This window comes from Syngnathus leptorhynchus, chromosome 15 (genome assembly GCF_054491065.1).
Source record: "Syngnathus leptorhynchus isolate UIUO chromosome 15, UIUO_Slep, whole genome shotgun sequence".
NCBI classification, from domain to species: domain Eukaryota; kingdom Metazoa; phylum Chordata; class Actinopteri; order Syngnathiformes; family Syngnathidae; genus Syngnathus; species Syngnathus leptorhynchus.
Genome location: NC_141209.1, coordinates 163,172 through 175,794, shown reverse-complemented (window position 1 = coordinate 175,794; position 12,623 = coordinate 163,172). Strand labels below are relative to the sequence as shown.

At 49.6% G+C, this 12,623-nt stretch overlaps 2 protein-coding genes across 4 annotated transcripts; both read right to left on the bottom strand.

Moving 5' to 3' along the window:
• Positions 1–2,911: 2,911 nt before the first annotated feature.
• dio2 (iodothyronine deiodinase 2) lies at positions 2,912–5,808 on the bottom strand. Of its 2 annotated transcripts, XM_085931905.1 has the most exons (3): positions 4,939–5,808; positions 3,958–4,272; positions 2,912–3,879 (listed from the first exon to the last, which is right to left on the bottom strand). In XM_085931905.1, exons 1-3 carry the CDS (start codon positions 5,170–5,172, stop codon positions 3,703–3,705), a joined length of 726 nt encoding a protein of 241 aa, XP_085788031.1. In that variant the 5' UTR covers positions 5,173–5,808; the 3' UTR covers positions 2,912–3,702. The 2 variants fall into 2 exon arrangements, with proteins under 2 accessions (XP_085788031.1, XP_085788030.1); XM_085931904.1 differs by having other exon boundaries at positions 2,912–4,272.
• A 2,716-nt stretch (positions 5,809–8,524) lies between these two features.
• ldah (lipid droplet associated hydrolase) lies at positions 8,525–10,734 on the bottom strand. Of its 2 annotated transcripts, none has more exons than XM_085931902.1 (7): positions 10,641–10,734; positions 10,262–10,381; positions 10,043–10,177; positions 9,807–9,976; positions 9,496–9,736; positions 9,268–9,350; positions 8,525–8,907 (listed from the first exon to the last, which is right to left on the bottom strand). In XM_085931902.1, the coding sequence occupies exons 1-7, from the start codon at positions 10,717–10,719 to the stop codon at positions 8,719–8,721; spliced, it is 1,017 nt and encodes a 338-aa protein (XP_085788028.1). In that variant the 5' UTR covers positions 10,720–10,734; the 3' UTR covers positions 8,525–8,718. The 2 variants fall into 2 exon arrangements, with proteins under 2 accessions (XP_085788028.1, XP_085788029.1); XM_085931903.1 differs by having other exon boundaries at positions 10,472–10,704.
• Positions 10,735–12,623: the final 1,889 nt, after the last annotated feature.

The window sequence follows — 12,623 nt, the reverse complement described above, 5'->3', positions numbered from 1 at the left end:
GTCTTTCAATTGATTTGTGGTCAAAAGCTCGACTGATATGAGCGTCACCTAACATTGTCTATGTCTTGTGTCCAAACCCAGGAGCTGAGTTAGTCATCCAAGTACTTGAGGATCCAGTAGTCCATCCTTTTCCTTCCATTCCCTCCCAAACCCACTCACCCCAGACTCACTCACTCACTCACTCACTCACTCACTCACTCACTCACTCACTCACTCACTCACTCACTCACTCACTCACTCACTGGCTCACTCGCTCACTGGCTCACTGGCTCACTCACTCGCTCACTCACTCACTCGCTCCACTCACTCCTCTCCATTACCGAGAGCACCAAAGAGGCCACTGAGGCGGGGGCACCGTGCTTGTTGGACCGAGGCAGCCGTGATTGTGATGATGATGATGGCTTGGCAATATGGCGGGATGGCTCAGGGGAAGAGTTCAAGTCTAAGCAGCCCTGCACCGCCGATGAAGATTTCTTTATACACCACCTTCTCCTTTGTCTCACTCGCCCAGGACTGTTAGACATAAGAAAGCTTGGGTGGTGCGGCCGCACGCGGACTATCCATCTATCTATTGATTGATCCATCTATCTATCGATCTATCTATCGATCTATCTATCTATGGCGAGCGCCATACCACAAAGCGCCAGGGCCGCCCGCCCGCCAGTCGGCCGGCCGGCCGGTCGGCCGGCACCGCCGCCACCGCCGCCGCCGCCACCACCACCACCACCTCTGCCTGCCTGCCTGCCTGCCTGCCTGCCTACCACCCACAATTCACAATGCACCCGCCAAACGCTGGCCAAAGCACTAGCTAAAAGCTCTACCAGAACTAGAGTTGCTTCCATGGCCCACATGGGACGAGGTTAGACGGCAGCCGGCCCGCGATTAACCTCCCCCGTGTTCCGTAATATACCCACAGCACTTCCCACAGAAGCAGGCGTCAGGCCGGGGCCTTCGGAAGTAGTCCGGGAATCAAGCAGCACCACCGGGATGGTCATCGGAATAGTGGCGGCCGCCGCCCTGTGCATCCTCATCCTTCTTTATGCCATGTATAAGTACAGGAACAGGGACGAAGGCTCCTACCAGGTGGACGAGAGCAGGAACTATATCACCAACTCGGCACAGAGCAACGGTACCGTGGTCAAGGACAAACAGCAGAGCTCCAAAGGCAGTAAGAAAAAGCAGAAGAACAAGGATAAGGAGTATTACGTGTGAGCCAGACGACGGCGAGCGCCCGGCCCGGCCCGGCCCGGCCCGGCCCGGCTAGGCCAGGCCAGGCTTTTCTGGTGACAAAGGACAGTATGGAACAAAGGGAACTTCCGTGATCTTTGACTGTGCCGAGGAGCCCGACTGGTGACGTGTCCACTAACTACATCAAAAGCACACTTAACTTCTGTCAGCATACAGAGGAGGCTTATTAGCAACTTTAGAGACCTGACTTACTACTCTATATCCGTATAGATCAGCTACATCCTTCTCCTAATGTGATTGATCCGTGACAAAAAAAACATATTTTGTACCTTACAAGATGGACGGACGGCTTGACCGCGATCAGCATGGAAGCGACTCGTACAGAGCGCTTCGCAAGAAGGGGTCCGACGAAGTTTTGTTCAAGTTCAAAAAAAGGACACTTCCAAATTTCTATGTTTTCTTAATGATAATAATAGTGTGGTGTCATATTTATTTTTGCTTTGAGCAAAAGAAAATGGAGATCCAAACAAGAAAGCATCTCTCTCTCTCTCTCTCTCTCTCTCTCTCTCTCTCTCTCTCTCTCTCTCTCTCTCTCTCTCTCTCTCTCTCTCTGTCTGTCTGTCTGTCTGCCTGTGTTTCAAATGAACTCACGTGAGCAAACGGACAGCCGCTGGCTCCCTCCGTTCTCGTTCAAATGCTATCGAGTACAATGATTGTCTGGCACACTTTGTGGAAAGTTGTGGGGGTGAAGAGAAAAAAAAAAAAAAAAAACAAGCAAATGATTGTAAAATGCATGTCAGTCTAACTTACGCTACAACGGTCAAGTTCGATCCCATTTGAGGCAAAAGGGCTCCCGATCGGAGCCGAGTGAAGCAAGCGAGCCCTCGCTCGTTCTAATCTTTTTGCAAAACTCGACCTGAGTTGATTGTTCTCTTTTTCTCTGGAGGTGTGAGGAGAAAGACAAATGCAGTACTAAAACCTTGTTCCAAACGCAAATCAATCCAATGGTGTGAATTCTAACCAATGGTCACACTCAACTGTGTCAAAACGACAACAAAAAAAGAAGACATTTGTTTACATATTTTATTACATGCTCGCTGTTGTACTTTGTAGGTCGTAAATTGTACATATACCATATGACGGTGGTCATTTTTAGTACCTCTATTGTACGGACTGAACATGAGCAGATTTCATGACAAAGTCCATCAACACTGAGAAAAAGAATGTGGAGAATACTCTTGATATTTCCGACAAATATATATAGATATATAGAGATATATATATATATACATACAAATTGTATTGGTAGCCTAGAGATCAAAGCAGAGCTGTTTCTAAAGTTGCATGAATATTTACCAACTTGCAGTGTTTCAACAAAATAAGGTGCCCTTCTGTATCACGGCAAAACTGTTTTGGGTTCCGATAGTCTCGTTGGTTTTCAAAGAAAATAAAGTCAGGAGTATCGGATGGCCATTTTCATGTATGGGCTGGCCAACTGAACGTTTGGACTTTTCTCTTATGGTCGTCGCGTTGTGGATAGCATTCGTTCCACACGCGCCGCCGAGCAGGCGCCGCCGAGCAGGCGCCGCCGAGCAGGCGCCGCCGAGCAGGCGCCGCCGAGCAGGCGCCGCCGAGCAGCCGTCGCCGAGCAGCCGTCGCCGAGCAGCCGTCGCCGAGCAGGCGCACTTGAGCCGCACCTGGCCAGCATGAAATCATACCAAGCTGAATGCATACGTCTTTATTTTGCACTTTCTTGCGTCCGTGAAAAAAATCGAGGTGAGAGAGACATAAAGGAAGAGATGGCAGTCCTCCTCGCAAAGTCGATGAGGTGTGGTTTGCTATCCAACCGGAGACTGAGTTACACACTCTTTGGTCGCAGGTTTTCATCAATACACCTTTATCATCGACAACGGGAGAGGAGAAGGAAGCCGGCATTTACTAACATAACAACACACCTCGCTCGACAGACACAAATGTGCTTTGAAGACAACAAAGCTTCTCGCTAAGGCGACAAACCTGGAATGGCTACGGAATTAGTTTCTGCAAATCGACTAAGAGTTATCGAAACCCGCCAGCCGTGCATCTCTTTGCTTTTCATCAGCGTGGTGGAATTTTTTCCACTTTTGACTCTTGCACGTTTGCTTACACACCACATGAACATTAAATGAGAGAGACATGAAGGTGTCAAGCCAGCCAATTAAAGGCACCTTCCATCAACATGCTTCTTCTTTCAAGGCGGTGCGGTGCCAGGATGCCAATGTGCAATGCATGAATGACTATTTCTATGGAAGTGGCTGACTGGAATGGTTGAACGCAGTATTATTTCAAATAGACTGCTGCTGCTGCTGCTGCTGCTGCTGCTGCTGCTGCTGTTGCTGCTGCTGCTGTTGTTGCTGCTGCTGCTGCTGCTGTTGCTGCTGCTGCTGTTGTTGCTGCTGCTGCTGCTGCGTGTGTTTTGTCTCTCTCGCTCTCCCTCCCTCGCTCTCCCTCCCTCCCTCCCTCCCTCCCTCCCTCCTACCGCTTGCCATAGCTTTGTTCCAGCCACCGGCGCACATGGTTGAGATTGTAAAAAAAGGGCCCCTTGCCGCCCAGATAGCGTACCTCCCTGCGTTGTACTATACACACGCGTTCGTTGGACACGCCGTAAGCCACATTAGCATTGTTGTCCATACAGTCAGCTACCAGCTGACACTGCGGGGGCAGAGAAAAGTGATCAATCAGCTGGCGCGCCGCCCCCAGCCTCTCGTCTAAACTTTGATGCTTGCGTACGTCAAAAGAGCGAGGGCCCATAGGCGGGGCCGCCCAGCCGTCAGACGGATGAGCCTCGTCGATGTACACCAGCACAAAATCGGCCACGTGGCTGAAGTCTTCCACCAAGCGCGCAAAGGTGGGCAGGTGGCTGACGAAGGGGGGTCAAGTGGCTGAGCCAAAGTTGACCACCAGAGGGCGACCTGACGATTCCAAATCCAGGAGGTGGCATTCGTCCGGGCTCCCGCCACCTCGCTCCTTAGGCTCCATCATCTCGCAAGCGGCTGTGGTCACCTTGACCACTTTGGAGTTTGGCGCCTCGCAGCCCGCTTTGACCTAAGGAAAAGAAAGGATTGAGTTCGGTAGGAGGCCTTTACTTGCGCCGCTGCGTTTGCTTGGAGCGCTCTTCCGCTCTTGGACAGGATTTCCGTCATTGGAGATCGAGGTTAACGGTCGGTCAGTCAGTCAGTCAGTCAGTCAGTCAGTCAGTCAGTCAGTCAGTCAGTCAGACAGTCCATGGCTAGATTCACTCAGGGATTGTGGCTTTGAGCAAATATTTACAATTGGAACATCACGACACTGTTTGCTTGAAATGGTGTCACCCAAAACCAGAATCTCCACCTAATAAAATGCTGCTCCAAACCATAAAAGTATCACTTGAACGTGCGATGCGTGCGCTAGATGCACTATCTGCTACGTGCACTTTCATGCCACAGTTGCTCTGGTTGGGTTCTTTCTAGTTGGGCCGTCATATTACAGAACCGCAATGAAATATGAGGACGGCAGTATCTTTCCAGACATGTGCTCACATGGTCAGGATGTGTGTGTGAGAGAGAGATGACAAAACGTACAAAAATGGGCCTTCATCACAGCTATCTTTTGACATTATTTCGCCCTATATTCAATGTTCAAGAGTTTACGTCCCCCCCCCCCTTCCGTATTTAATGTCACGTTCACATACTGAAAGTTCGTTGCATTGTGCAGGAGTGGCTGGCTCGTCACCTTTTTGTAAGCGTCCAGCAAGAAACTCTTCCAGATGGAGCGGATCCCAGCCCTTGTCAACATGCGACGCCACTTTCCCGAGCCGGCGGCGGCGGCGGACCTGGAGCAACTCAAGAGCGAAACAATGCGCTTGACGAGCACCATCGAGTCGTAGAGCGCCAGGAAAAGGCAGTTGGAAAAGAAAGCGGGTAATATTTGCAGGGTCACCAGCAGGTCTTCGCTGGCCATCCCCATTTTGTCCCTTTGCACGCGATCGCTCACAGCTGCTTGCTGCGGCGGCGGCGGCGGACAAGTTGGCCGTCGTCGCGCGCGCCTCTCCTCGCCTTTCCTCTGTTGTGAACTGCCCTCATGCCTGCAGCGCGGCCCCGTGCGTGCGTGCGTGCGAGCGCGCGTGCGTGCGTGCGTGCAAAACTGCTTCCAACTTCACGGGCGGCCGCGTGACGGGGGAGGTTACAAGATATCCGAAGTCACCGTGCATATGGGAATGGGGGGGGCAACGACCGATCTTTCTGAGGGGTGCACCCCGACAGTTCTTTCTAGCTTGAAATAGTCCTATTCAATTGAAGATGCCCCGCTATCAGCCCTCAATGGACAGAGTTGTTTGTACAAAAAGTTATGCACTCAATTCCTGACTCAAAGTAAGTCGTTAGCAGGGAAAGTGTTAGAGTGTTACAGCAAGGCAAACCAGGCGGCTTTTTGCCTTGAACCTCAATGAATTTGAAATCATGTTGACATTGCCACCTTCCAAATGTTCACTTTAACTGAACTTGTTTGTTTTCAAACGCGCGCACACACACACGCACAGCCATGCATGCACATGCACACCGTCAATGCGGGAATGGAAGTCACGGTGCTTGCAGTGTAGAGGGCGAGTGTACCCCCACGGCCACGGCCACGGCCACGGCCACGGCCACGGCCACGGCCACGGCCACGGCCACGGCCACGGCCACGGCCACGGCCACGGCCACGGCCACGGCCACGGCCACGGCCACGGCCACGGCCACGGCCACGGCCACGGCCACGGCCACCCAGCAGCATCAGCGACCCCATTTCTGGCTCCACTGTGCGTCGGTGGACACGCGTGTAAAAACACTGGCTCTGATTGGCTATCCTATCTCTGCCTTAGCCAATCGCTCAATGACTTGTCACGTTAACCCGGAAACTTCTCACTCGCCTCAGGCCAGTCCACTGGCCCGGCCTGCACCAGAAGGTGGCGCTAAATTGCCAATTCCACACAGATGCAGGCTTTTGAAATCGAATTGGAAGAACCTATCGATGGTCTGCAGCTACTCCGTTTGGAGCACGTGCAGACAACCAGACCAAATGTCCTTGGTCTTAAAAGGTATTTGCTCAGCCTCTTCTTAAAGAAGTGAATACCTATTTGTTTTCACCCCTCCTGAGGGAGGTACATATATGTTCAGCCTCTTCTTAAAGAAGTCAATACCTCTATTTGTTTTCACGGTTCCAACAACCTCAGGCTGTTCTATCATTGAATTGAGTGGAGAAAGAGCGTTTGACTTGGAGATGTCCATATTCACCCGATTTTCTGTGGAACTTGATTCATTTTAAATCTCAGCTTTGAAATGACTGTTTATACATATGGTCGTGTAACATTGTCTGATGCATCTATTGCCAGCATCTCACACGTGAGAGCGAGAGAGAGAGCGAGAGAGAGAGAGTGGAGGGTTCTCTGAAGAGCCATACTGCAGACATGGCATCCATCCATCCATCCATCCATCCATCCATCCATCTATCCACGGCTCCCAAATAATGGGTAAAAGCTGGGCAGTTGGCAAGGTGGCCAGCTAGCGCCGTGGCCAACAAACGCACCCTGTGCCAGCGTGGGAAGTAGACCACTTTGTTGGATTGTGTCACACTTCCGATGCACAGTGTCAAACAAGTTTATCTTTGGCCCATCAAAAAAAAAGAGAGACAATAGTGCGTGACACGCCATTTTCCAGCCGGGAGACCACCGGGGTGAGATTCGTGTACGTATCCGTGGCTCCCCAGTCGGCCACGGGTGCTCCCTCATAAACAAATGGCCCTTTCTTTTCATTATCAATGTACTTTGCTCCTCTATAAAAGAAGATGGATGTTCATGAAGAACATGAATTGTGTGCATTTGCCATGAAAAAGTACAAGAAAGCAATTCATTCAACATGAGCAGGACGTCACAAGTTATGTAAATACGGTGGTGGGCAGGAGTGAAAATGGCTTTGCATTTCTTTCCATTTCGACTTCCATATACACATGTCATCAATTTTCAATTTGACACAGCGAGCGCTGAAAGAAATGCCTCACTCAACACACCACCAGAGCATTTGCAGCATCCCAAAGTTTAGCATTGACAAGTGGAGAGAGAATGTTGTCAATTCCATAGTATGACGGCACTTGTCATGCCGTTATGTTTTGGGGGTTGTCTTTTTGGTCCTATTGTCACTTCCTGTTTTATTGTGATAAGTAACTGGGTCCTTCCTTCCTTCCTTCCTTCCTTCCTTCCTTCCTCTGTGCGTCAGTCTACTTGTCTTCCCTGATCCTTCCTAATTGTGTGCACCTTGATCCTAATTGTGTGCACCTGTGTCCCTTCTGTGTGGATTTAGTCCGAGTCCGTCTTCCCCGCCCGCCCGTCCGCTCGCCCGCCCGCTCGCCCCGTCCAGAGCACCAGCGACGGCCTGAGTTGAATGAGACCTTTTGAGAAGAAATCTTTGTCGTCAAACCTAACTCTGAGTATTTCAGTTTGTTTTTTTGGCCACCTTGTTTTCCAGGCGTTTTTGTTTTTTTGCTGACTCCAGCCCGTCAGAATAACTTTTTTGTCACTCTGCATCCGAGTCCTCTCCTTGCTCCAAGTCTGACAGCAGCGGGCCTTTGACAGGGCAACGTAATCCACCTCTTAAGTGTTTTGTTCCTGAGAGTAGCCACCGTTGGGCGTTCAATGACCTGCCCTTTTGCCCTGGATGAAAACAAGTGGCCACTTTGCTGCGCCACTTTTTTCTCCTCCATCCAGGCATAGCCTTCTCTCTCTTTCTCTCTCTGTGTGTCATCTATTCAATGCAGTGTACGATTCCGAACCCAGGCCCCCTTCCTTCGAGGGCTCCTCTCGGCTCGAGCTAACAGGCAGGAATGCTTGCGCGTTCCCTCATAAGGTTTGGTGAAAATGTTGATTTTGTTGATCATTTGAATAGCATGACTATAGCCAACGGAAGAGCATTTGATTTCTCTCTCGGTGCTGCGTTGGGCCCCGCAGGGGTCATTCGTTAATGAAACACCCGAGTCCGACATCTTTCGAGGAGAGTTGAAATCGATACACGAGCACATTAATTGTTGTGCTTCCACGGTCAATGACGCCACAGGCAACCTCCAAAGGACATGTTGACAATGTCAATATCAAATATGTCTCATGTAGTTCCATAACAACCAGATGTGTCCTGTTGATTTTTCTTTCTGCCGTGTAGGCAGTGTTGCCTGTCCTGTATTTTATTTGCTTTTTGTCTGTCCTTTCAGACAGGTCAATAGTCCTCTTCAACTCTCTGCCAGTGATGGATGGATGGATGGATGGATGGATGGACGGACAGACGGGGCCAAACACTGCACTTGCCAAACCTTTCATTTCAAAACTACTTTTACACTGACGCCATTGACCAAATAGTGTCGTAAAATACATTTGCCGTGAACCAATTTAGCACGACACAAAAGTGTGCGTGTCATGGAAAAGATGAAGATTAAAGTTCCAGCCACATGAGGCAAAAGGAAGAAAAGCATCCACATCATCCATGACAGACTTCAAATCTTCAAATGGCCCCGGATCCATTCGACCAGCATTTTTGCCACTTCTCTCCCGGCGTCCAGTACAAAAGCGTGACGAAATCCATTTTCACAAAGTCTGAAATCTCCGGCCGGGAAGTCCTCCTTGATCTCCAGATAATACTGCACGGGGCACCAACGGTCTGTCGCTCCGTAATAGAAGATGAGCTGAATCAAATCAACACGCATGTTAGATAGGACAAGATTCCTGACGTCTGCCCAAATGCTGGCAGGCGCTGGCAGGCGCTGGCCGCTTCAACGTGTGAGCTGCCTTTCTCAGAGGAGCAAAAAGTGCTGCCGGCTACGGAAGAGTGTGCCCAAAAGAGCAACCCGACGGTGCGCACGGCAAAACCGCCATTGAGTTTTGTTTGAACATGTCATCTAGCATTTTGATCCAAAAAAAAAAAAAAAAACCTTCATCCGAAATAGGCGTCATGTGACTTTTCTTTCTTTCTGACTGTGCAAGCTTTCAAAGGAAAGTTGCTTGACTGTAACTCTTCCTACAAGCCCGAGGCACGCATCTCTTACCTTATCAAGGTTTTTCCCAATGGTCAGGTTATCTCGGTCCAAAACCTTCTTCATTTCCTGCCCGGCCATGTACACAGCATTCGCTGTAAAGAGGACAAATAAAGTCAAATAGCACGTTGTAAAGACACGGACTGCAGCACCATGTCAAGATGAATGCCAGTGGAACAGAGATGTGCTGTGCTGTGCTGTGCTGTGCTCTCTTGGTTACTTCTGTCCTCTAAGAATAACCTGCAGAGTCACCGCTGAGGAGGCCTACAGTCGGTGGGAGCACGGAGCGGTCCAGAGAGCCAATGCCGGCCAAAACCACTTTGACCAGAGCGCCTTTGAGTCTCTCGGGCAGTAGAGAGAGCAGGAAAATGGACAGGTAGGTCAGGTAGCGCAGGTGACACAGCATTGGGGTCATGCTCTTCCCCTGGGGAGTCTGGGCCATGCGTTCAATCGTTGGAAACAGCATGACGGCCTTGACAATCTGGAAAAAGAAAACACGGGCATCCTCAAAGGACCACGCATCCGTCGTAGGCGTCGCGCGAGTGGCAAACCTCCAGACTGGGATCTCTCCTCATTAGCTCCAAAATGATGTAGCATCCAACGGAATGTCCCACCAGGATGAGCTTTGTTTTCTTTGGGACGTGCTTCCTCAAGAAGGCCAGCTTGTGTTCGATCTGAGCATTCAGACCAAATGGGTCCAGGTCGGCGGCTGAGCGGGCATCTGTTGAAATGAAAAGTCACTCAGTAGCTCACAAAAGCACAGTCAAAACAGTCAATACCATCGGACCTTCTAGCATGTCCATGGATGCAGGTGGAATACAGTGTCCAGCGTGGCTGACAGCCCACACTGGCTGTTGGCGGCCAAACAGAGCATAAAGCGTCTCTATGAAGGTTCTGTAAAAGCCCACTACACCGGGGTTACCTAGATACACAAGAGATTCCAAACAGAAGACAAATACATACACTATTGCGCGCCATCGAGGCAACTTGTTGCCTGCCCACTCACCAGGAATAACTAAAACGAGCACTTTGTGTCCAGTGTGCAAGTGAGGAGGACCGCATCTGAGAACCTCTGTGATGGCTCCATAGCAGTAGATGAAATCTGTTTGCGCTGCATCCATCTCCTCTTTGAAAAAGACAAATTGGATGTCTCGCCAAAAGTCAACCGTGTCAACAAAGGCGCATATCGTTTCCAAATCATCGCGTCTTCTCTTACACCGTGACAGCGGCTTCGCTCGACGTCAAAGGACAAACGATAAGAAATGCACGAGTAGCTTCAATGCGGATCCACTTTTACAACAATCATAATAGATCTGTTAGTGACAGCCTGCGTTGTCAGATTGAAATCGGGATCAAAAACCGAGTACGAAACGTTCACTCATTACCTGTACCGTGACGGACGGCCGGACGGCCGGACGGACGGACGGCCAACGCTAGCAACACGGAAAGCGCGATGGACTTCATTACCCACAGTTCATAGTGGGCTGGCGGAGGTGCCTTCAGGTAAGCTCGTAAATTACATGAGCTTCACCTCGGCACAAACGTGTTATGAATGAATCGAATGTCCTTTTATTTCGATCGATCATATCACATGGAAAACAAAAGAAATGCCATTTGCATTCAAAACAAACCCATTTAGTCGTGAAATATCAACAACGGCATCAAATATCAGATGTTGGGCAGAATTTCATTTGAACTCAACTGTAGTTTCACATGCTCGTGATGAAACAAAGGTCAAAAGCGTGCACGTGCACACAACACTAGATAAGCTTTTACCACCGACGCCCCAAGATTAAGCTTTGGAAGTGTTGATTGTTCATAAAGACTCATATTTGAGTTCAAATATTTCCCAGATACACTTCACTATAATCTTTCGGTGTTTCAACACATTGGAAACCCGATTCCACCAACCAGCCAGCGAGGAGAGTCCACGTATTCCCACGTTCAAGTTTGTGTTTTCTCTCATGGAGAGAGAGAGAAAAGTGAAAAGAAATAAAAACCCATCTATCATCTAGCTAATAAAAAATTCAGCTCGAACTGACATAATGTATGGTCTAGATGACAGCCATAGTCCCAGTGTGTCACTAACCCTGGGCCAAGATCGGCTGTGATAAATGGAGGCCGCGCCGCGTCTGTATGGAGGTGAAGAAAAAGGAATAGGGCTGGGTCCGCGCTGGACTTTAACACTTTGACTAAAGCATTCCCAGCACATGATTCATTCTGCCGCATGCAGCTGCAACACGTAACTTTTTGGGCTCGACCCACGTCTCAGCTCCATCTCGAGTACCATTGGTGCAAATTTGCCAGCAGATGGAGCCCTTGCACCGCGTACTGTAAAACATCAAGCGCTGAGATGAGATGAGATGCGCTGAGCTGAGCTGAGCTGAGCTGAGCTGCGCTGAGCTGAGCTGAGCTGCGCTGAGCTGAGCTGAGGAGACAGCGCAAGTCTTCAAATCAGACCTCACATCATTCGAAAAGCTCCTTGAACTATGTGCTGGTTCCGCACTTAAAACAGCTCTTGTCATTGTAGCAACCTGATGCAAATTCCGAGATGTTTGCAAGTCTAGTCGAAGACGGTCGATAGTTCGCCCAAAGTGAGTGCTTCCCCTGAATCTGGCGCTCTTGTTCAGACAGATGACCTCAGGAAACCTCCCACTGGGGGACGTGTAATGTTGATGTCTTTTGACTTCAGTAGCTTTAGAAGTAAATTGTTCCGAAATTAGAGCCCAGAGGAATTTGTCGACATCCCTCATTAATACAAACTCAAAGTACAGTTCACTGGAAGTGACCAATTCCTCCGGAGGGAATTGTCGGCTGGCCCATTTCCAACCATTGTACAGTATGCAAACGGTGGAAGAGGTTTCCATGTCAGATGTACAGCCTAGCATGTTTTTGCAAATACAAAACACGCCAAACATTTCATCTCTCTTGGTCAGAGAAGAAGGAATTTTCGCCTGGTGTTGCAACACACTCGATTCGCACAATCCTTCACGCTTGAAAATACCGAGAGGTCGTGGGGAAATGGAAGCATGTTGAAAGTTGACTGGAAGCAGCCAAAATATCAATGCTACTGATTAACAGCCCCATCAATTACAGACAGAATTGCTCAGTTAGCCAAGAAAAAAAAAATGCTGTGATTTTGCACGGCCACGGATGGAAGACGACAAGGCCATTGTCACACAATATACGCTATTTCCTGCTATTATTTGCTTTGCCCCATTTCCAACAGTTCCACATGCGCTAATGAGAGAGAGAGAGAGAGAGAGAGAGAGAGAGAATCTGCCCGCCGCCATTCGTCGGGACGGCCTTTGTCACACGCAAGCAAAGCTGCGTCACTCGGCGTGCGCTGGCCAATATGGGATGTTTGG

Excerpts from the sequence above, each read along its gene's own strand:
- ldah (XM_085931902.1), bottom strand. The coding sequence starts at position 10,719 with ATGAAGTCCATCGCGCTTTCCGTGTTGCTAGCGTTGGCCGTCCGTCCG. Across the intron at positions 10,382-10,640 it reads GGCCGTCCGTCACGGTACAG|AGGAGATGGATGCAGCGCAA; the intron begins GTAATGAGTGAA and ends TCTTTTTCAAAG. Across the intron at positions 9,977-10,042 it reads ATCCATGGACATGCTAGAAG|ATGCCCGCTCAGCCGCCGAC; the intron begins GTCCGATGGTAT and ends TCATTTCAACAG.